At 43.1% G+C, this 23,762-nt stretch overlaps 1 protein-coding gene across 2 annotated transcripts in view; it reads left to right on the plus strand.

Moving 5' to 3' along the window:
- The first annotated feature begins 1,861 nt into the window (after positions 1-1,861).
- LOC101482519 (exostosin-1) overlaps positions 1,862-23,762 on the plus strand; it is a 374,234-nt gene continuing 352,333 nt past the window's right edge. Inside the window, exons 1-4 of one of the 2 annotated variants that reach the window (XM_012919002.3) lie at positions 1,862-2,750; positions 3,392-3,994; positions 5,026-5,445; positions 5,533-5,777. In XM_012919002.3, coding sequence (XP_012774456.2) covers positions 3,698-3,994; positions 5,026-5,445; positions 5,533-5,777 — 962 coding nt within the window. In that variant the 5' untranslated portion in view covers positions 1,862-2,750; positions 3,392-3,697. Of the gene's footprint in view, positions 2,751-3,391; positions 3,995-5,025; positions 5,778-23,762 lie in introns of both variants that reach the window. The other variant, XM_004550629.4, reaches the window with a different exon arrangement.

Here is a 23,762-nt window from a genome sequence, read left to right on the forward strand (position 1 = left end):
GTGAAGCGATGGACTGAGACTGGAAAGAAATCAAAGTTGGCTCTCTCTGCGAACACCAGCAGGACCTCTTCAAATTTATCATCCCCTAATGGACCGTGAAGCCATCAGCACCAGCGAATGCTTCAGAGTTATCGCATTTCCAATAAATTAGAGGCAAACTCTGTCATTCAGAAAGAGGCTGGTGCATCTGGCGGTGTTTTACACGAACATCCAAAGATTAACAGTTTGCAGATTAGAGGTTAGAAATTCTTTCGTATTATTTTTCAAGTTCTCAAATAAGTTACCACCTGAAAGGGTTGCCCATTCTCTGCACATTTGAGATCCAGGATTCATACAGCTCACAAGTCATGGCAAGGGTCCACAGAGCAGGAAAATCCCATAAAGGTGCATCAATGACAAGGTGTTTAGTGACGGCTTTAGAGGCTGTTGAGAGAAAAAAGGGGCTCATCTGAATTTTTCTATACACTTCAATTAATGCGGTACATGAAGAAGGGGGGGGGGGGGGAGAACTGATCAAATCTAAGAGTAAAATCCGCAAACCACTCTGACCACTAAACTTTGAGCACTTTAAGAGAATGTAAGAGCTAAGAAATATAAATTTACCAAAGAAATGAAAAGTAAAAGTCTGAATACCTGATGCATATTGCAGCATGCACAGCAGAAGATGCAAGAGAGAGATGTTTACTGCATTATGCTCTCTCTGTTCTTCCACGACTTCTACATAAATGTCTCTATCACCGCTCAGCATCAGAGGGAGTGTGGATTAATATTAAAGTGCCATATGCAGTTATAGCTAAATTATTTGTCAGACATGTGCCTCTTCCTGCCTGAAGGAGTCTGGCACAGCTTTGAAAATCGGTATGCAGAGCCTCTGCAGCGTGGATGCTCCTTTCAACACGGTCCATTTATGTTCCAAAACGGCAATAGTTTGAGCTGTTATTTTGAAAAACCTGTTTGACATGCCTCACTGTAAAAAGCTCACTTGCCTTCCAGTACTGTTTGGTCCCGAGAAGATCCAGTTATTTGGTTTTTATCATTACAAAGTTCTACATTTTTGCCAGATTTATATGAATAACACAGACCTGGAGCTGCTTTTAAAAATGTAGGCTGAAATAAATTGCCACAAGATGGCGCTGTTTGCTGCACCAACCATTTGTGGCGTTGCGGCTTCACAACATCTGTATAACCCTAATTTATGAGATAATGACATCTATTTAGATCCTTTGCAAATTAATTTTATTCCATCAGTTGCATCAATACAAATTTAAGCAGCTACATGAATTAAGCGCCAGACACATAGATTAGTGGACCAGATGGTCAAAGTTGAATAATTGGGCCCAATATTGGACTCACTGAGCGATTCCACGAGTTAATTAAAAGTTCTCATGTTTGCAAAACACCGAGACGTAACTAATCCCTGCGCGATCTTTATACGCCATCTTAACCTTAAGATGCACAGGTATAGCGTAAACTCGCACAGACTCCTCAAATTACTGCCTGCAATTTCAGCGTGTCGTCAAAATATAATAAATGAGCGCTAAACAGAACTCAGTGACGTTGGCTGAAACAGCTACAAGATGTAAAAGACATGCATCCCACATGGTTAAACTGTACTATTGCAACAAGTCGTGTTTTACAACTTTTTAAAGTCCAACATTTGCAGTTTTCTGAATGGAGTTTGATTTGTAAAATGAAAGCAGGAATGACCCAGAGGACCTGTGAGTGCACCTCTGGGACTTCCCCGTGATCTGTGATTTCAGTAATTTCTTGGGACGTCTTGTGTTTTTGTTGCACGCTCCATTAACCAGATACAAACACATTTACAAATGCAAACTGGGAGATCCTGAATTATGGCGGGCTCCTGCACCTTATCGGAGCAAACAGACTCCCCGTGCATACTCCGATCCCCCCCCAAGTCTGCCAGCCTGCTACTGTCTGGCTTATCAGCGCTGCTGCTGCTGCTGGATGCTGTACGGTGCAGCAGCTCGGATCCAGTTGAGGATTTCAGGATGGAAACGTGAGGATGGAAATGCTACTGGAACCCCGTATTCTCGTTTTGATAGCCCAGAAGAACATCAGTGTTCTCTTGTGATGCTTATTTGATCCATTTGCTTTACTCCATAGAGAAACGCTCCCGCCGGTCGAAGACGCTCCTGAAAGGATTTTATTGATACGCATCTCTCCAGATCAGGTGCGCCGGCGTCTCCTTAACTTACCTGGGATGATGATGATTTCTGCTCATTTCTGACTGTGAGCGGCAGCGCACAGAGGGGGGGATGTGGATTTCAATTTCAAAGTTTGGGTCTTCTCTTGCTGTGGGTTTCTGAGAGAGGGGGGCATGGCTTATGCTGATTGGAGATGCACGCGCCTTGTTTAACCGACTTAATTCTGGATGGATGCTGTCGCTGTGATCGCGGCTCTTCTGGCAGATGAGTGTGCATTTGAATTCTCACTGTGGGAACCTATCGCGTTCACAGCTCGCTGTGTTGTGTTTTCCGCCGGGACTGTGGTCCTGTCTCGCGGAAAGTTTGTGACTGGGACGCGGCGGAACATGAAGGCAGCGCACAGTGGATCTCTGTGAGCTCTGTGAATTTCCTTCCGCACGTGGTTTCAACATAGCGTGTCATTTGCTAATGGATTTACAGTTCGAGGGTTCATGAAGAATGTGTTTCCGAAGTGGATATTCCTCCACGAGCTGGAGGGGAGAGCAGCGGACACTTCCTGGAACCACAGGTGTTCTATACAAACAGGTGAGAGGATTCAATTAGGAATTACGCTTACTAAAGAGTTATGAAATATAATTTGTAAGGTGGAAATTCCTAAAGAGTTAATAATAGAGGTGGTTTTCCTGGCAAAAACAGCCCATGTGTTGAACGCGTAGCTCGCTGCAAACTCCCTTCAGAAATGCTGCATTTTAGTGGCGAACCTGTCATCAAGCGACACTCTTTCGCCCCTAACGAGACACCCTGCGCTGTGACGATGATGTCGAAACAGCCACCGTTATCAGGCAATTCAGTTTTTAAGCGAACACCGGGCTCTGCATACTATTTAAGAAAGTCAGAAGCGCTACTGAGCCGTCCATGTCACATTTAGCAAAAACAAAAACTTTTTGAAAAAGTTAAATATCAAAACAAAATTAACGTGTACAAATCAGCTTGGGCTTTTATTATTTTAATGCCGTGTCTTTAGGCACATTTTTGTGTATTTATGACATGTATTGTGTTGAGTAAAGGTGCTCAGATATGGTTTAACATTTTTCACAGAGCTTCTACGCTGTTATTCTGATTTTGTCCGTGCAATATTGTATCAATTATTTATTTAAAAAAATGTTTGTCTCAGAAACTCCGATATCTTATTTCATTGATAATTTTCTATTTATGTTTTCTTTTAGTGACGCCAAAACCCAAAATGCCGAGTTGTGGGTAGAGAGCCGACCTGCATCTACCTCCCTGCAACCCCTCTCCTCGTCATTTCCTCGTTCCCGTTTCCCTGCTTTCTTTTGGCATCCTTTTGTCAACGCTTTTACTCCCTTTTATTAATACTTGTTTTATTTTAATCTCTAAGTTGATCTGTTTTCAGCTCCATCACTATTCTCACACCTGCTGCCCACCTCGTTTTATTGTGAACCTCCACCCTATTCTCCTCTCTTCCCTCCCCAGACCCACCACCTCCTCCTTTTCCTCCCCCTACAGCACACATGCAGGCCAAGAAGAGGTACCTGCTTGTGTCTGTGGGGGCCGGTCTTCTCTTCCTCATATATCTGTGGGGTCTGCAAATTGGGGAGTTCCAACAGCAGCCATACCAGTATCATCAGTTTCCCCAGTACCCCCTGTATCATCAGTACCACCAACAAGAATACCAGTACTACCGCCAAAGTAAGGAAGTGTACTACCAGCCCCAGCCATTGCCCCAGAGAAATCCATCCAGACCACCCAGACACTGGCCGGAGTCGACCAAGCTGCTGGAGCCGTATTTGGAGGGAGGAGAGCAGGAGGTAGACTGGAATGATTTATAAGAAAAGAAACAATGAAAGCTCTTTAAGTAAAAACAAAAAGAAGTGAAAAAGTCCAATTTATAAGCGTTTAGTGATCAAAATGAAAGTCCAACAACAGGACAGAACAGTAAAACTGAGTTAAGGAGGATGGTTTCAAAGCTTTTGTGATTGTAAGCTGTAAGGGGGGGGGGTCACAAGATCAGAATCACAATACTTTATTGATCTCTATGGGGAATTATGTAATGATGATGATGATAACACTATGATGTTGTTGTTTTTTTTTTAGTATTTTCTCTACCAGTGAAAAAAGATTCTTTCATTCAAATCAAAATATCTGCAAACGAAACATCTCTGTTTGGCTGAGCTCTTACCAGGCATTCATGCTGAAAATAGCCTAGTGTTAAGCGTTGGCGGTGGTAGGTGTTATAGAAAGAAGTGAAGAGAGAGGAAACTTTTAGGAAGGCAAAAACACTTTAAAAAGAATTTTAAATTCAAGGAAGTTACAGCGATATTCAGAATTAAGGGGAAAATGCTGTGGATATTGCAAAGTGAGTACCAATTCATGGCATCAATGCAGCGTGTCACGTTGTGGCTTTTCTGCATATCCAACTACACTGCTTTACTTTGTTTCTTTTCACATACTGCTGTCTAAGCAGATATGCAAGTTCTTGTGCATAGACATTAGTTTGCTTTAAGGGATTACAAGCATAGATGGCTAAGCACCATTGCTTTGGGGAAATCAAGCACAAATTACCAGCTGAAGAATTCAGGATTGCAAGTAATGCAACAGGCCAGTCAGTAATGATGAGGGAGCAGTTTCCAGCCATGAATTTTCAAAAGCAGTTTTCAGCAGGAGACAACTTTTAAAAGCGTCACTATCTAGAAATCCCATTAGGTCAGAGATGCAGTTTTGAGTGCAAACTATTTATTCGTTTCTGGGGTTTTTTTGGAATTTGTTTTAATGGAGAGTTGACTGTACTGCACAAACATTGGTGTGATGTTAATAGATACATTTGTTTCTGTGGATACAGGAGGACACCCCTCAGCTCCATCATCAGCACACCTCCCCTCGTGAACGACGGGCGATCCGTGACAACATCTACAAGAACAAGCGCTGCCGCATGGAAACCTGCTTTGACTTTGCTCGCTGCCAGTCGGGATTCAAGGTTTACATCTACCCTCAACAGAGAGGCAGCGAGATCTCAGAGACCTACAAGAAGATCTTGACCTCCATTGAAGAGTCCCGGTTCCACACCACAGACCCTTTGAGGGCCTGTCTCTTTATTTTAGCTGTGGACACATTGGACAGGGACCAGCTCTCAGTGCAGTACGTCCAAAACATTAGATCGCGTATCCAGAACCTACCCACGTGGAACGATGGCAGGAATCACCTCATATTCAACCTTTACTCTGGGACTTGGCCGGACTACACTGAGGATTTGGGCTTTGAGGTGGGACAGGCCATGCTGGCCAAGGCCAGTGCAGATGTTGTCAACTTCCGACCTAACTATGATATTTCCATCCCTCTATTCTCAAAGGATCATCCGCTAAAAGGAGGGGGCATAGGTTATCTGACACTTAACGATGCACCACCTTCCAGGAAGTACCAGCTGGTTTTCAAAGGGAAAAGGTACTTAACTGGTATAGGTTCGGAGACCAGGAATGCTTTGTATCACATCCACAATGGGGAAGATATTATTCTGCTGACGACATGTAAACATGGCAAAGACTGGGAGAAACATAAGGACTCACGCTGTGACAGAGATAATGAAGACTACTCAAAGTAAGATTGATTTGTGATGTTTCTTTCACCTTTTTGTAGTTTTAAGTGGCTTTGAAATCTTTAAAAGTCGATTTCTTGGTCTGAATGCTTTTCGTGCTCCGTGCATTAGCATTCCATGCAAAGAGGTTCTCACCTTTAAACTGTAATGTCCTTGCAGACTTGGATATTTTCATCTGTTAATGCAGTGCTTATTGTGTTTTGAAACAGATCAGCTAGCACACACTTTAGAAGAAGTAAGTTGTGATGCTATCTCATTATCAGCTGCTTCTTGCTGCTGGTTATTTCAAATGCAGCGAGTTTGTGGATCATTACAACTCCTCACAAGTGCTTGTTGTGTTGGAGTTTGCATGTTAGTACTGTCAATCTTTACAAATTTGGTTTACTGGCTGCAAACTCTCCTTCTTCACAATGTTGAGCATTGGGGGCTGCTGTGCCTGAAGCACTTCTTCTTTATTTGAATTAAACAGGTTGGATGCTTTCATGCACATACTTCACAATTGCCATGGGAGTTGAGCTTCAGTGTCGCTGTGCTCATGAGACAAAATGGTACAGAAAAGTGAGGGTATTTGTGCAGGTTTGTGTAATGTGCGTGTGTGAAGGAGAGAGAGAGGAGCAGGAGAGCAGAGAAGCATCGGCTGAAAGATGGAAAGTTTTTGTCAGCTCAGCAGTTGGTCGAGAGAAAAGCGATCTGAGCCGAGAAGTTCACCTTTTGAAAGTTTTAGCTTGAGCTGACAGCTGAAAGAAGAGACTCCATTGCACTTAGAGTGAAACAGACGCACCATTCTTGACTCGTCTCACTTTGTTAGTCCGAGTCATCTGTTGCATATTTTAGGTTTAGAAATTGTCGAGGTCCGAAGGAAAGCTCAGTGCTGTCAAACAGCAGCTTAAATTTTACAGTAAGAATCTGCATACAGAGGAGTCAGCAAATATTGCATCTGAGACATTGTTCAATCAAGAACAGTAGTTTGGACTTTTTCTTTTCTTAAATAAAATGTTCCAATGGTCCCTCACATACAGTTAAGGTTGTAATGGGTTTAATGTTGAAACTTGGTCTGAAAATCTGATTTCACTCATAGTGAATTCGGGGTTTCTTGCAGACTATAAACTTTATTCAGTGGCCTTCATTAGGACTACTTTGAATCCACTTCTGGGAAATCTGCTAATACTTCGCTTGTAAGATCATCAATACATTACTGATATGTTTTGGCCACTTAGTGAGAACAGAAACAAGTTTCACAGTCACAGCGAGAAGTCTAACAACTGAATTGTTTTTAGATGTGGTTTCACTGTGGCCTAACGGCTGATTTCGACTTCTGTTGTGAGTGTTCGCAGAGCCTACTCTGTAATCGACGTAAGTGGCTGACACGCTTGCCAGCATTCATGCATGGTGTTTTATGTGTTAATTAACTTGTGATTGTCTCTTGGTGCTTTTTATGCAGTCCCAGCTAAGATGGAAACGAATAAAATGCTGACATCAGTGAGTCCTTACATTGAAGCAATGATTGTTGTTTTCTCACTGATCTTCCAAAACGACACCAAAACATTATCGGGAAATGCACAGGAGCAATCAGAGGTATTGAACAGGCCAATCACAAGTTACATTTCCAGACAGGTTGTAACACGGGTTAATTTAGAGGGGTTTGCTGTTACAACGTATCAACGGCATACATTTAAGTATAAATTTGCTGGGACTCTCAAAATAATAAGTGTCTTTAGCAGCTACATGCTCTCCTATGTTCAGGAGCTACTTTCAAACATCTAATTGGAGTTTAATGCTACAAAGGTGACTACTGACTTTGCTGGAAAATGGACATCTTCTGTAGCAAACCTGTTAAGCTGTTTGCTGTTTAAAATCCAAACAACACGGTGAAAGATGCTAAAACACAAATGGAGAAAGAGGGCAATAATTTGATGCGTCTTTGTCACCACCAATGAACCTATATATATTATATTGGGCAAAATTATAAGGCCACACCTCTTAATCTCTGAACTCAGGTGTTCTTAATCCCGTTGCTACAGATATATAAAATCAAGCATCTCTCCATGCAGTCTGCTTTCACAAACATTTGTGAAAGAGTGAGTCGAAAGAGCTCACTGAATACAAGCAAGGTACTGCAATAGAATAAGCTGCAGATTAACTGCCATTAACATATATAACATATAATAAAAAAGCTGGGACCTTCATGTCATGAGTTTCTATTGCTGAGCAGCTCCTGCAGATGTAATGTTTAGGTGGCTCAGTCCTTTTCTCCATGGAGTGTGTGTGTGGTCCTCTGATCCAGCATAAAAATCCTCTAAAACATTCACTGTTGACATCGCTTGGTATATTTTTATTTACTGGAAACATTTCACTATCTGAAGTTGGAGGTTGTATATGAAAAGTCAATAGATGAACCCCTCGGTTTCTCTTTCATTTCAAATCGAATGTGCTGCAGTACAAAGCCAGCACAGCAAAAGAAAAATCTGTCAGTGTCCCACTGCTAATGGACTGCGGTGTGTTTCTGAAGGTGCAATGACTGTAATCAGTGGTACAGGATCGCATTTCTTGTTGCTTCACAGGCCGGTACCAATACTTTATCAGCAGCTGACGGCATGCTGAGAGCACATGTCTCTAGAATGCAGACAAAATATAAAACTATCTCAGAAAATAAGAATAACAAATTGGAAATGGTATACGTGACCACTGTGTTCGCTGAAAGCCCCGTTTGTCTTTAATAGTCACTTCATTTATTATGTATTGGAACATTTTCCTGTAGGTGTGTTGTGTGGTAGGAGGATTGTTGCTTCAGACGAATCTAGACAATACAATACAAGAGTACATTAAGACTTTTATTTAACTTGAACTTGTTCATGAAAATGTGTTGATTTAATGAAGCTGGCTGGTAAAACTAGTGGCTTTATGAGCAGCTTTTAGAGAAGAAAAAAAACCAACATAATGTATGTTAAAGGTACTCGAAAAGAAATCCACCATGTACTCAATGCTGAATAAAGCACAAAAGGCAATAATCCATATGCTCCTGAACACAAAGTGCTTATAAGCCTGCCTCACTAATTAAATAGTACATTAATCATTTTCTCAGTCTCGGTGTGATATCAGGCTGTTGTTAAATACCAAATGTTCTGCTCTAAGGTGCTCTTTTGTTCTTCTTTCTCGTAATTTGACTTAACAAGACATTTTAAGGAACTTTAAAGCTTGGTGTCTGTCTTACTAATAATAAAAGTGATTAAGTGTGAAGGGGAACTTACTTTGTCAGATGAGACACATGAGATGGTATGTAGAGCTCTGCTTCATGTGTGCTTTGCTGTTTAAGAAATTGATGGTTGATGGTAAATTCTAGCACGCTGTGGGAAAACTACAAGTATGCAGCTTGTACAGTCTGTTTAGCCACTGTTGTTTTTTGTTTTTTTTCTGTGCAGAAATTATTTAAGACTATCCAGACTGAGCACTTGGACTAATAATTGACAACAACGCATTTAGAGACTTTTGTCTCATTAGTGAAAAACATATGGAGCACAGACTTAAATACAACAAACAAAGGGTTTGAATAAAGGTGTGTTACGTAACCTAAATTGGCTTAATCCAGCAAATATTACAGAACTGATAATTATTTTGATCATGCAAAAATTCTAAATACTTCCATTTTTATTTAAAGCTGGAGAAACTCAAACTTTAGTAAAGAAATGTGTCCATACTTTTTGTAGACTGAGATCTGAATGCAAGGTTGTGAACTAGGGCTGTTCGATATAACGATATATATCGGATGAGGATATAAAAACATCTATCGTTTCATGTTACGCTATCGTTTGTTTCGTGGTGTCGCAAAATAAACTGTTTACAGCAATATTTTTTCATTATTTTGATGGTCACTGTAGTGGCTATATTAATTTCTTAAAGTTCTCTCTTTCTCTTATATTTAATATAATCACACTACAGACAGACAAGCGCTTGTTTTTATGCGTTGTCGTTAGCAACAGCGACGGTAAAACCACCGCGTGTCCACTCGTTTATTTTCCACATAAACCTTTCACAATAAAGCTCAAGATCCTGTTGAGACTTTTCAAAATAAACTGAATCACGTGAAAAATGCAAAGTATTTACGGATGAGAAGCAAAAAAGAGCCGTCAGGTGCTAAAAAATAAACCTTAGACTCAAACATTAGAACAGGTTTTTTTTTTGTGTAATAAATACTCACAAAGAAAACGGCGGCCGTTACGACTTACGTCTAAAAATGTATAGTTTCATGCATTGGTTAAAACACTCGACTCCAGGTACACGACGCGCAGCTGGAAACACTTCACGCAAGTCGAGCTGCCCGAGATTCACAGAATTTACAGAAAATGTTACATTTTTGTGATTTATATCGTTATCGGACGATAGATGTCTTGATATCGGGATATGAGATTTTGGTCATATCGCACAGCCCTAATGTGAACATTAGATTTTGTGTTAATAACACCATTTCTCTTGTATAAATGACCATATTCACACGGTTCTCTTTTTAAATGGATCCAGTTAGCCAAAATATTCAAAAATGCAAGGTGTGATCAAAGAGTTTAGGACTACACCCATAAGAATAAATATGTCTGACTAAAATTTGGCAAATCCACCCTTCAATGTGGTCGTCTTTTGGACTTCTGGACCGGTGGTAACTACTGGTTCCTTGGTAAAAATGTGAATTGCCTGACTCGTTGGTGAGGGCTTGCTGTCCTGTACTGTCTCATTAATACAAACTGCAGGACTACTTACGAATCACTTGTGAAACTCCAAAAAAGTAAAGGAAAAAAAAAAAGAGCTCTTAGTTTGTAATTTGCATCACACTTTTTAAATTTTCATAGTTAACTAGCAGATTTTTACAGAAGCTGGGACCTTCTATTGCAATCGATATGCAGGTTTAGAATTTGGTTTTATTTCCAAATTCTTCTCAAAGTACCCGCCAACATTTGTCCCTTGGAACCATAGGTTTCCATGGGGTTTGCAGCAGGTCTCTGTGCCTGTGCGAGTCAGACCTAAGGTGTGCAAAGTTTGCATTAAGAATATTTTGTCCAAAAAGTAAATCACCAGTGCCACTTCAATGTTTTTGCTCAGTTTTATTTTTGAGAGGATGTCGAACTCTGCATTTAGCGACAGTCTGACCCAGAGGACTAAATTGATAAGGCAGGTCAGTTTGACACAGATGTTTATGTTTGTGGTTGTTTGCGGTCTTGAGCAATGAGTCAACAGCAGCAGTGCTGAAACTAGTCCAGGGATGCACAAAAACATGAAGTCAGAGGGTAAATGGGCCAAATTTAATCACTTTTCATTGTTACAGGTGCCATTCCAGATCATGTTAACTAAAAACATGGCTCCGATTTCTGGCTCACTGAAGAAAACAAAATGGGAATGAAATAATTAACTGTAGGCTAGTTGGTTTTGTTGATATTTAGATTTTTGTTTAATGAATTTTTGAGCTTGTTTTTATTTTCTGGGTGTCTGTGGCAAAATCTGTCATGTGGTAAGTTTGATGATTCTTATTCCAAAAGGATAAAAGTTTGCTGTTTAAAGCTTCATGCTGTTAAACAAGTCAGATGAATCCAGCTTAAGAATCTTTTGATTCTCGAGGTTGTGACTGAGAGCGCCTTCCTGCCTGTTTGCTGCTGCTTCCTCTGGTGTCTTACACACAGCACATCGATACAGACATCACCCAGTGCAGTCAGGGGGGATCCTACACTGCGAGACTCCCTGATGGGAACAGAAACCAATGAGGATCTTGAAGCCTTGGGGCGGTCGATAATTGCCCTCCAATTGAATTAAGCTGTGAATGAAGGGGATAGATAGAAATCTCACCTCCCTCTGAGAGGCACCAAATTGAACTCACGCTGTTTTACTGTACATAGATAACAGCCAGCTGAACCAATTAGAGCTTTGCTATACAGAAGAGTCTCCCCAAAGACAATTTGATATCATAGGCTCAGGCTTAATTTACAGAAAAGCAGATTAAATGTTTAATCCAGATCACTGTCACATCTTTGATGATAGCTTACAGGATCAAAACAGGAAAGGAAAGAAAGAGTAGTGTGGAGGCTAGCCAGATGTGATGCGAGGTGTCCTGTTCAAGCCATAAATATGTTGTTTCATTTTTTTTCTTCCTGCTCATAACCTCCTCTCTTGTTTTGTCTCGATTGGCGGTGGTAAAAGTTGAAATTGGCAGTTTGGGAAACCTTGAAATCCAGCGTAGTGCTGAAAAAAGAAAGAATGACTCACCTTAAAAGTAACTCCAAAATTGATTGTATTGTGAGCTCCAGTGGGCTTGTTTTCATTGAGGACAGACTAAGTTATCACATGACCTGTTCAAATGCTGGTTTACTGCTCTTGCACATTTAACTGTTAAATCTACCGTGCTAGCATGGGTGTTTTTTTTGTTTTTGTTTTTTTTCCCTATGTCTACCTATAGCATGAAAGTGGAACTTGCTAAGAGACACTTGGGAATATTTTATCTTTAATTCAAATTGATAAGTGATACTTTAACCTTTCAGTGAACAAGGACAGCATAGGCTCTCTCCATCAGGCTACATTAGTCCATTATTCCAAATTTTATCACAACACTGCAAACTATGCAACGTGCACATGTTTTAACTGTCTAGTAATCTCACACAAGCTTAAAAAAAATCATAAATGGTTAACTTACTGTCAAAAATATCACGTACAGATTCAGTTTGTTGAATTTCTTCAAGTCTGAGTTTCAGTTTATGAACAGAATTATCACATTTCCTCTGCTTCTGTCTACTCCATCATTTTTATCTTTGAATGAAGAAATCTGACATTGTGACAACATATTTTTAAACTCTTAAATACACCTAGCTAAATCAGTGGCCAAGCTGCACATTAAACAGGTTGTGTGTGTGTGTAAGTGTGTGTGTTTGGTGAGAATTGGCCTACTGCAACCACAAATTTATCATCTGTGCAGATTAACACAGTGAAGAATGGATGAGAATTGGAAAATGTTGAGTTCGGGGGAGGGACTGTGGGCTGGCATTTCTGTATGATTTGTTGAATATGAGGATTGCACCGGCCGAGAGGAATGCCAGGCTGGAGCACACAAAAAAATACACAGTATATGCTGAAGTGTTAAACTGCCAGTTACGTTTTATTTTCTCATTAATTAAAAGTGCTGAAACTGTGGGATCCCATGTTTCTCTAAAGGAATTAGAGTTATTTTTACAAGAAAATATAAAAAATGAGGCCAATAAAACTTTTTTTCTTCTAAATTAAGTTAATTGTTTTTCCCCCTACCTGAATAGTTTTTTCTTTATCATTTACTTCTGCAATTTTAAATATTTGCATAACTTGCCAGCAATTGTGTTTTTGTATAACTAACCAGGATCTGTTTTAAATCACAGTATGTGCTGTCAATGCATTTTAGACTGACAACACACTGACAAGGATAAGCTCCGTTTTTCTTTCTGGCCCCATCTCAGCTTTCTGTGGCAGTTCAGTTATCGATGGCCTTTAAATGCCAACGGATGCATTTTTATACACACACACACAAAAAATATTCCATCTTTGCTGTAAATGAAGCGATTATTTATAGGAGAGTGTATTTACAGTGCTTAACAAATTTATTAGACTCATAAACCACTCAGGTCAAGGTTTATGCCACAGCTGCCCTAAATGATTAATGTTTCCATAATGTTTAATCCACCAATAAGTTCTTTTATCAAAATTGTGTTTTTATTGCTAAAATAAAAATCTGATTGTTGTTATGCACAAATTTACAGATTTACAGTTTTTATTAAAAAAATTCTTTTTTTTAAAATTAAGATGCCAATTTAGAATTATTTGCTAGTCCTAAACAGAAAAATGTTATTTGCCTGAATATTATGCTTAAATAAATTCTAGTTATAAATAACTTTTTGACAGATCTTTAAAATATTTCTTCTTGTTTTAATGACAGGTGTTCTAATAAATTTGGTCAGAACAGTATAATTAGAATTTGAATTGGATATAAAGACAGTAAATTTACCAGCATGTTGTAAGCTGTCAGTATCCTTCATTTTCAGCTAATAGCAAAGATTGATCAAGTCATAATAAGTGAGGCAACAACAGAAAAGGTGTGAAGCTAGTTAAGACCCGTTTCATGGTGCTAAACTGGCAATAACATGAAACAGCAGCTGGCACGCAACTCTGAGCTAAATGTGCCATAAATGAATTGGATATACAAGTTTTCCACTTTTTGCACAATGTAATTGGTTTAGCTAGTAGCCTGCACGCTTGTGAATTCAGGTTTTTGTCACCATGCTTGGTCTCTCTTTGGAATTGAACTGTAATTACCCTCCTGAAGGTTTCACCGAATGCATCATTTTACAGCTTCAGTAAATCTTTCAGTAAAGATTTCATAGGCCAACTCAGGTCTTCACCTTTTTTGGAGGTATCCTCTGCTTGCTTTATAGCTGTACACCTACACTTGTAGTGAGGGTAGAAAACACATAAAAACATTGTTGAATTGAACTTAACAGACTAAATATTTTATTTACACTATCTAGAATAAAATGTGTAATGCCATGTTAAGACTGAAGGATTTCTTTATGGTTGCACCAGATTATGAGTGAATGTAGAGTCATGTGTTATTAAAGAAATTTAGCCAACAGACTTGAGAGACCTGTTGGTCCAATCATAATTTGACATTTTTCATGACCTGTGTTGTTGTACAAACAGATGTACTGACCAAAGTGCTGTGAGCGACTCTGTCTTGTATTCACAAAAACATGGAAAATTAAAAAAAAACCTGACAACTGATTAATTTGTTGGTCTCACAAAGAAAAGAGTGTGTTGTCTATCCATTAGCCTCTCTTTTCCTTTTCTAAGCTCATAGTGCTTATACCACACATTTCCATATTTGTCCGAGCAGGCCACTCTGACAGGCTATTGTCTAGATGTCACAAAGTGTCCAAAGTGCAGCATCACTTTTAGTTCTGACCCCCTTAAGTTGTTTGAATCAAGCTTTTATTGTGCTGATAATGTGTAGCCTGAATGGAGGAGAAATGTAAGAGCTTTGGGATGAACTCTCACAAAACATTCAGCAAAGCAAAGTTAAACCACCAACCAGGCATGCGCCGATGTGAATTGATTGGCCAAGTTTGGTGTAACACCCTTGTATTTTTAATACATCACATAATTTTTTCCACGTTTTCAGTCCAGTCCATGTACCTAATCATTTTAAGAGGAAAGGTGTTTGTTAATCTACTTTACACAGATCTATAAATCATTCAAGCATAAAGAAGGCACTTAACTCGAGGGATAAACCAGTTTTGTTTCTACACATATGAGACAATTTAGCAATTTAATTTAATTTAATTGAACACTTTTAAATGGTGTCTTTACGCACTGTGGTACTGGCAGCCTGTTGCAAAAACACCGTTTGTTCTAATTTTTTTAAGACAGTTTGACAGGCATGAAATAGTATTTTTGTACCAACGAGGTGATTCTCAAACAGCTATTAGACAAAAACCTGGCTTGTCTTCTTATGGTGTGCAGTGTTCTGAAAATATTTCAGGAAACTGGAACAGGACGACAAAAAAAAGAAGTGTCAGGTATATCTACGTGGTAAGCCAAATTACACAATAACTGGACTGAAAATCAGTGGGAGCAGGTCTTATGAAGCGATGAATCCAAATTTAAACCAAGGGGGTCAGGAGTTTTTACCTTTACCTTATAATATGTAGTATCTTGAGGCAACTGCCATTGTGATTTAAATAAATTGTGATTTAAATAAATTAAATAAATTGAGTTGATTTGAATTGAATCTGTAAGACATAGTGGAACCTCTGTCACAGTTTGGGGCTTTCAGCTTGGGGATCTTGTCAAAACTGATGAATTTATGAACGAAGAAAAGCCATCAGATTTTTTCCACAATGCAATGCCATTTGGAAAGTCTGACTGGCAATAGCTTTATTTTTCAGGACTTCAATAATATTTGAAGCAGAGAAGGATCATCTCGACAGAGAACAGAAGAAAAGGGGGCAAAAGAAGAGGAAGAGCTTTAAATGTCCTTCAAGAAGCCTGAAGGACAAGTCCTGAAAAGTACTTAAAGAATTCCCAATAAACCTTGCCTAAGAGAGCTATGTTGAAGAACAAAGGCGGTCATAGAAATTGCTGACTTTAAAACTTAAATGTACAAACTCTGCATTTATTAAGGTCAAAAACAAACTTGTATACAACTATACATTTATTTCCGTTCATGTTTGCATGTTTATTTCAGTAAATTGCTGTAAGTTCTTCCTAATTTGCTGGGAAAATATTGAGAAACGAGACTTTTTCACAGTACTGTAGAGTAGGTAGTAGTCAAGGTCTGAAGAGATCACATGTCATGAAAATGTCCCTTTTCTGCAGAATTTGCATGTACTAAAGAAGTGAAATGACATATCCTGACAAGCTGATAAAGACACACAAGCAGCATCTCTAAAAGCTCGTAATGGACAAATATTTGACCCCAAGCATTCGCATGATACTCTGTCATCATTCACCAAATGTGCTTTCATCACTAATTATTTCATCAAAAGAAAGTAAAGATTCTAAATGAATTAATTATAATGGGCTCTCACTGTTCAGTGTTTTTAATTTGATGCGTCCAAGTATGCATAAATATATTCAGATGGAAACACAGCTGCTGTCACATCTGTGAATCTCTGGCAGCTGCAGAATCCAATATGTATGATGGGAGAAAAGTGTCTGACTGTATTAATTGAAATGTCAGCGGTGGTCATGTGGGTGGCCTGCTGTCACTGCGTTTCTTTTAGTTATTTCTTGCTGGGCTTGTTGTGAGTTGTTCTGTTAAAACACATCAAAAGCTAAAGCCCTCTTCCCTTGTTGCTGCTTATCTTCCTTACTCCTCACCATCCTGTCTCTTCACCTCTCATTCTTCTCATCTTCTCCTCCATTTTCCATTCCTCTCCTGTTCTCTCCTTTATTCCCCTTATCTGTACTCTTCCTCACTCCTCTGCCTCTTGCTCTTTTCCTCACATCTTCCTGCTTCGATTGCTGAGCTAAAGTAACCCATGGAAAAGGGTTTACTGCTGTCTTAGTGCATCTTTGATGCAAGTCATGATGAAGAGCTCCGTGAAGAATAACAACAAACTCTGTCAGTTTCAGTGAAGGAGAGAGACAAGTTAAGGACTTCTAAGACACTTCATGTGTGACCACATTAGAAACCTAATTAAAGCAACAAAAAGGTGGCTAAACCGGCCCGTTTGTAACGATGCACTTGCAAACATTCAGAAAATAAACTCTTTCAATAACAGTCGCTGCAGTAAAGTACATGAAAATGAACCAAATAAACAGTTTAAGTAATTAATGAAATCTTTAATATCTATCAAAATGAGGTTCAGTTACCCAACAAGAATGACAGAAAAGATTAAAACTGTTAGAATAAAGTGTCACGGCTGATGGAAGGTATGGACTCAAGCGCGGAGCTCTGGGTTGAAGCAGACAGTGCGTTTATTTAAAGTGCGTGAAAGATAATCCTTAAACATCAATATCCAATAATTGTCCTTTTCTTTTCAGTTCCCAGAAGTGGTGAAGGTGAGTTTTCCCGTGTTGTCTGTGTGCGCTCCTTCCATGTGAGCTCCTCCTCCCGCAGTCAACAGTGAATCCTTTACTCCACTCCTCCGTCCCGTACTTCTCCAATCTGAAAGTCGAGCAAACACAATGATGGATGAGAAGGCTTGCCTGGCCACGCGGGTGATAAGATCACGCGCACACTTAGCTACCGAGCTCCGAGTACAATCCAGCGTCGACTGCCGTCTGGACACATCGTTAAATACCTCCGTCTAGTGAGGAAAGATTAGCGGCAGCTGGAGCCGAAGATTACACTTCCGGGTCAGAGATCGGCCTTTCTCACTCTCTCGGAGACGCCGTTCCTCGGCAGCCAGACCCGCAGAGTAGGGAGGGAGAGAGAAAGAGAGGAGGGCATACACACACACATCACAAACAAACAAGCAGGTCGTCCGGGAAGACCATCCGACCGTGACAGTACCCTCCCTCTAACGGGAGCCCCCGGGCGACCCACGAAACTTATCCGGGTGCCGGCGGCGGAATTCCCTCACCATACCATGGTCGAGGATCGCAGACCGCGGCACCCAAGAACGCTCTTCCGGACCGTACCCAGCCCAATCCACCAGAAACTGAAAACCCCTACCGCGCCGCCTGGCATCCATAATGCGAGTAATGTCATACGCCGGGGCGCCAGCGACCATCCGGGCGGGCAGCGGGGGCTCAGGAGGCGGGCACAACGGGCTGGTCCGGACCGGCCTAAGTTGAGAAACATGAAACACATTATGCACCTTCATGTTGCGCGGGAGGGCCAGCCGGACCGTAACCGGGTTAAGGACAGCTTGCACCGAAAACGGGCCCAGAAACCGGGGACTCAGCTTCTTGGACTCGGTCCGCAGGGGAATAGTCCTAGAGGAAAGCCATACCTGCTGGCCCACCCGATAGGCCGGTGCAGGAACGCGACGACGGTCAGCGAGCTCCTTATTACGTCCGCACGTCCGCAGAAGAGCTGCCTTGGTCGCCCTCCAGATCCGTCGACAGCGCCTCATGTGTTGTTGGACGGAAGGCACAGCCACCTCGCCCTCGGAGATGGAGAGAAGCGGGGGCTGATACCCCAAGGAGGCTTCGAAAGGAGAGAACCCTGTAGCAGCCGACGTGCTGGAGTTATGGGCATATTCAACCCATGCCAACTGGTCACTCCAGGAGGACTGGCTGGAGGAGACGACACAGCGCAGCAAGGCCTCCAGCTCCTGGTTAGCTCGCTCCGCCTGTCCATTAGTCTGCGGATGAAAACCAGAAGACAGACTGACCTGGGCTCCCAGCTCCGCACAAAACAGCCTCCACACCCGAGCGGTGAACTGGGGCCCACGGTCCGAGACAATGTCCTGCGGAATGCCGTGAAGGCGAAAAACGTGCTGGGTAAGGAGCCGGGCGGTTTCCAGTGCGGTGGGGAGTTTGGCAAGGGCAACAAAATGGGCAGCCTTAGAAAAACGGTCAATGATCGTGAGTATTACGGTGTTACCAGAGGATGGCGGAAGGCCGGTGACGAAGTCCAGAGCGATGTGCGACCATGGCCGGCCGGGGACGGGCAGCGGTCTGAGGAGTCCCAATGGAGGGGAGTTCGATGACTTATTTCGAGCACACACTGGGCATGCCGCCACATAGTTGCGGACGTCCTGAGAAAGAGAAGGCCACCAGAACAACCGTTGCAAAAAAGTGACAGTGCGGTTCTTACCCGGATGGCAGGCGAACCTCGCGGCGTGGCCCCACTGGATAACTTTACACCTGGCCGCCGAGGGAACATACAGTCTGCCGTCCGGACCAGTCCCGGGGTCGGGTTCCTGTCGCTGGGCGTCCCGGATCACCCTTTCGATCTCCCAGGTAAGAACCCCCACAAAGCAGGAGGCGGGCAGGATGGGCCTCTCTTTCTCCCCCGGGTCGACGTCAGGTGCGAACTGGCGTGACAAGGCGTCCGGTTTCGTGTTCTTGGACCCGGGTCTGTAGGTAATGGTCAGGGTGAATCGAGTGAAAAACAACGCCCACCTGGCCTGTCGGGCGTTCAGACGCTTTGCCGCTTGGAGGTAGGCGAGATTCTTGTGGTCGGTCCAAACCACTACTGGATGCTCGCTCCCTTCCAGCCAATGCCGCCATTCCTCCAGCGCCAGCTTGATGGCCAACAGCTCCCGGTCGCCCACGTCGTAGTTCCTTTCCGCCTGGGTGAGACGACGGGAGAAAAAGGCACAGGGGTGCAGTTTACCGTCGAAGCGCTGTGAGAGGATGGCCCCAACCCCCGAATCCGAAGCATCCACTTCCACCACGAACGGTAAGGTGAGATCAGCTTGGGCGAGAATGGGAGCCGACGCGAACAGGCGTTTGAGACGGTCGAAGGCCTGCTGAGCAGCTGGAGATCACAGAAAAAACTGTTTGGGTGAGGTGAGTTGAGTGAGAGGCAAGGCTACCTTACTGAAGTCCCGGATGAAGCGCCGGTAAAAGTTGGCGAAACCAAGAAAACTCTGCAACTTCTTCCGGGTCGTGGGTACTGGCCACTCCAGAACGGCCTTGATCTTCGCGGGATCCGCTCGCAACCGGCCCTGTTCAACGATAAAGCCCAGAAAAGAGACAGAGGAAACGTGGAACTCACACTTCTCAGCTTTGCAAAACAGGCGATTCTCCAGCAGACGCCGCAACACCAGCCTGACGTGCTTGACATGCTCTGTTTGGGTCCTGGAGAAAATCAAGATGTCATCAAGATAGACAAACACAAAGTGGTTAAGAAAATCTCGCAAAACATCATTCACCAACGCCTGGAACACAGCGGGAGCGTTTGTAAGCCCAAAAGGCATCACCAGATACTCGAAGTGGCCCAGGTGGGTTTTGAAAGCAGTCTTCCACTCATCCCCCTCACGGATACGAACCAGATGATAGGCATTGCGGAGGTCGAGTTTGGTGAAAACGGTGGCTCCCTGGAGGAGCTCAAAAGCTGACACCAGAAGAGGAAGAGGGTATTTGTTCTTGACCGTGATCTTATTCAGGCCCCGGAAATCTATGCAAGGGCGTAGGGTCTTGTCTTTCTTTTCAACAAAGAAAAACCCAGCGCCCAGTGGAGAAGTGGATGGGCGAATGATGCCCACAGCCAAGGAGTCTGTTATGTAGCGCTCCATAGACTCACGCTCGGGCTTAGCGATGTTATAGAGACGGCTTGAGGGCAAGGGAGCACCAGGGAGCAGGTCTATTCCGCAGTCATACGGGCGATGGGGCGGCAGCGATTGGGCTCTGTCCTTGCTAAACACCTGACTCAGGTCGTGGTAATCCGCCGGTACAGAAGACAAATCGGGTGGAGCGGGCAGCCCGGCCGGGTCAGTAGTCACGCAGACAGGCACTGCAGAGCGTAAACATTGCTCGTGGCAATACGTGCTCCACCCAGTAATACACCCCCTAGCCCAGTCTATATGTGGGTTATGCTGCTGAAGCCAGGGAAAACCCAAAACTAAGGGGGTGTGGGGCGCCTTGAGGAGAAACAGGCGAATCCTCTCTGTATGATTGCCGGACAGGGTGAGAGTAATTTCCTGGGTGCGGTGAGAGACAGAAGCTAGTGTGCTGCCATTAAGCGCCGAAACCTCGAGCGTTTCAGGGAGAGGGACGACTGGCAAACCTATCTTGAAGGCCAGAGCCTCATCCACAAAACTCTGCTCGGCCCCAGAGTCGATCAGAACGTTACATGGGTGAATGCAGGAAAGAAACTGTAATTTCGCGGGACAGCTAAGGTGGAGAACCGAACTTGCAGGTGCACCCGTCAGTATCCCCACCTTTACTGACGGGCAGACTCTTTTGACCGAGAGGGGCAGGCATCCGCGAAATGCCCCCTCTTCCCGCACTCAAAGCACTCACCCACCAGTCGTCTTCTTCTCCGGTTGAATCTAGTCCGCCCCAATTGCATGGGTTGCTCCTCATCAGCTGGAGAGTCGGGTTCCTCCTCCCTCCATTCCAGCGAGGGAATTCCCACGCCCCCTGCTGACCTCCGCCCATCTCCAGATCGCCTCCCAAACTCTCGCATATGGTCATCCAGACTGATACACAAATTCACCAAGGCACTCAATGATTTAGGTAGCTCCTTGGATGCCAACTCACGTTTGATGTTCTCATTCAAGCCGTTCAAGAAGGCCCCTCGGAGTGCCTTCTCCTCCCAGCCGGCTTCTTCGGACAGGATCCAAAAATCCACGGAGAAGTCAGCCACGGTCCGCCGACCCTGTTTCAATGCAAACAAACGATGAGCAGCACTGTCTGGGTTAGACCCCTTATCAAATACACATCGAAACTTGCTTAAGAAGTTACTGTATGAGATAGAGGGCTGAGCGCTCAGCACCGCTTGAGCCCACTGCAGAGCCCTTCCCGTCAGTAGCTCGACCATAAAGGTGATTTTGGTAATGTCAGAAGCATACGCTTGAGTCTGCTGCCTAAACATCAAGGAGCATTGAATCAAAAACCCCCGACATTTATCCAGGTCCCCGCCGAATTTCTCAGGCACCGGTAACGCGTGTTCACGTCGTGGCGGGGGTGGAGATGGCGGAAGGGGAGACGCCGCCGCTTCGTCAAGCAAGGCTATAGGTGGTTGTGGTTGCGCAGGGCCCCCTTGTGGCTGAACGGGTGCCCTGGGTGTAGCGAGTAGCATACCTTTTAGCTCCGATACCACCTGTAGTAATGCAGACTGCTCCTTGGCGACATGCTGCAGCATTGTCTCGTGTCGCTCCAATCGTTCAGCCTGAAGCGCGATTTCGCGCTGGAGGGGGGTAGAGTCCGCTGAGTCCATTGCTGGCTGGATTGTTCTGTCACGGCTGATGGAAGGTATGGACTCAAGCGCGGAGCTCTGGGTTGAAGCAGACAGTGCGTTTATTTAAAGTGCGTGAAAGATAATCCTTAAACATCAATATCCAATAATTGTCCTTTTCTTTTCAGTTCCCAGAAGTGGTGAAGGTGAGTTTTCCCGTGTTGTCTGTGTGCGCTCCTTCCGTGTGAGCTCCTCCTCCCGCAGTCAACAGTGAATCCTTTACTCCACTCCTCCGTCCCGTACTTCTCCAATCTGAAAGTCGAGCAAACACAATGATGGATGAGAAGGCTTGCCTGGCCACGCGGGTGATAAGATCACGCGCACACTTAGCTACCGAGCTCCGAGTACAATCCAGCGTCGACTGCCGTCTGGACACATCGTTAAATACCTCCGTCTAGTGAGGAAAGATTAGCGGCAGCTGGAGCCGAAGATTACACTTCCGGGTCAGAGATCGGCCTTTCTCACTCTCTCGGAGACGCCGTTCCTCGGCAGCCAGACCCGCAGAGTAGGGAGGGAGAGAGAAAGAGAGGAGGGCATACACACACACATCACAAACAAACAAGCAGGTCGTCCGGGAAGACCATCCGACCGTGACATAAAGTCAAAGAAACCTGGTGATCCCGAGCAACACAATCTGAGCCCTGTCTCTTGAAAATCGCATCCCCGTTCAACTAAATTGCATTTTGATTTGCAGTTAAATTGCTTGTAATCAACATCCGTGCAACGAGCCATGGGACTGAAAGAGTTTCTAATGTGGTTGGTGTCTTTAAACGGTCTATTTTAACTCAAACCACAATTGTTTTCTCTCTTAAATGTGTCCAAAGAGTCAAAATAAAACCTTCAAGTCACACTAAATATAAACTGAAAAGGTCCCTAATCTTTTTGATAATGCCTCTGTCAGCCAGCCTGTCTGATGGATTGTGTGAATTTTGATATGTTCAATATATAAATTCGGACTTTTTGAAACTTTTTGGCAACAGGCGTGTGAAAGAATATAGTGAAATAAATGATTTCATCTTGTGTATTCAGAGTCTGATGGATAACTGACAGTTTCCTTTTTTGGTGACACCTTATGTAGTTTATTTATTATTTCTAAACAGGTGTTTTTTCTTTCTGTACGTTTCTTCTCTTCCGATAGGGGAAAGAAATTGGCTGCAAATGTGCTGCGTAAATAATGACCTCCTTTGGCCACAGCTGGCCGATGAATACAGTAATAAGAAATCAATATAAAATCTTATTAGAACTTCTGAAAAACAATCATAACAAACCGTAAATACAGATGAAAAATAATTCATTTTGACAAACAATATCCTCTTCTTATTTCCTCCTAACTCAGACTAATAAAAGTTGTGGAGACACGATTCTTTACTGGCTCTTTGAGAGTTTCTAGGGGCCATTAAATGGCTGCAGATTTCTCAGCCAGCAGACAAGAACAGCTGAACTTGTCAATGCATTGAAGGCTTCTGCCAAGGCTGGTTGGAGGGTAAAAGGAAACTCTATTGATCAGCTTTGACTTCACTACTGCAGCCAATCAGAAGATGAATAGAGGTTAATAGTTCTTGCTGTGTGAAATCCAAATATAGATTGGCATTTAGTGCAACGGGGCCTTGGCATTTATTTTACTTGACCCACTGTC

This window comes from Maylandia zebra, linkage group LG15 (genome assembly GCF_041146795.1).
Source record: "Maylandia zebra isolate NMK-2024a linkage group LG15, Mzebra_GT3a, whole genome shotgun sequence".
Lineage (NCBI taxonomy): Eukaryota > Metazoa > Chordata > Actinopteri > Cichliformes > Cichlidae > Maylandia > Maylandia zebra.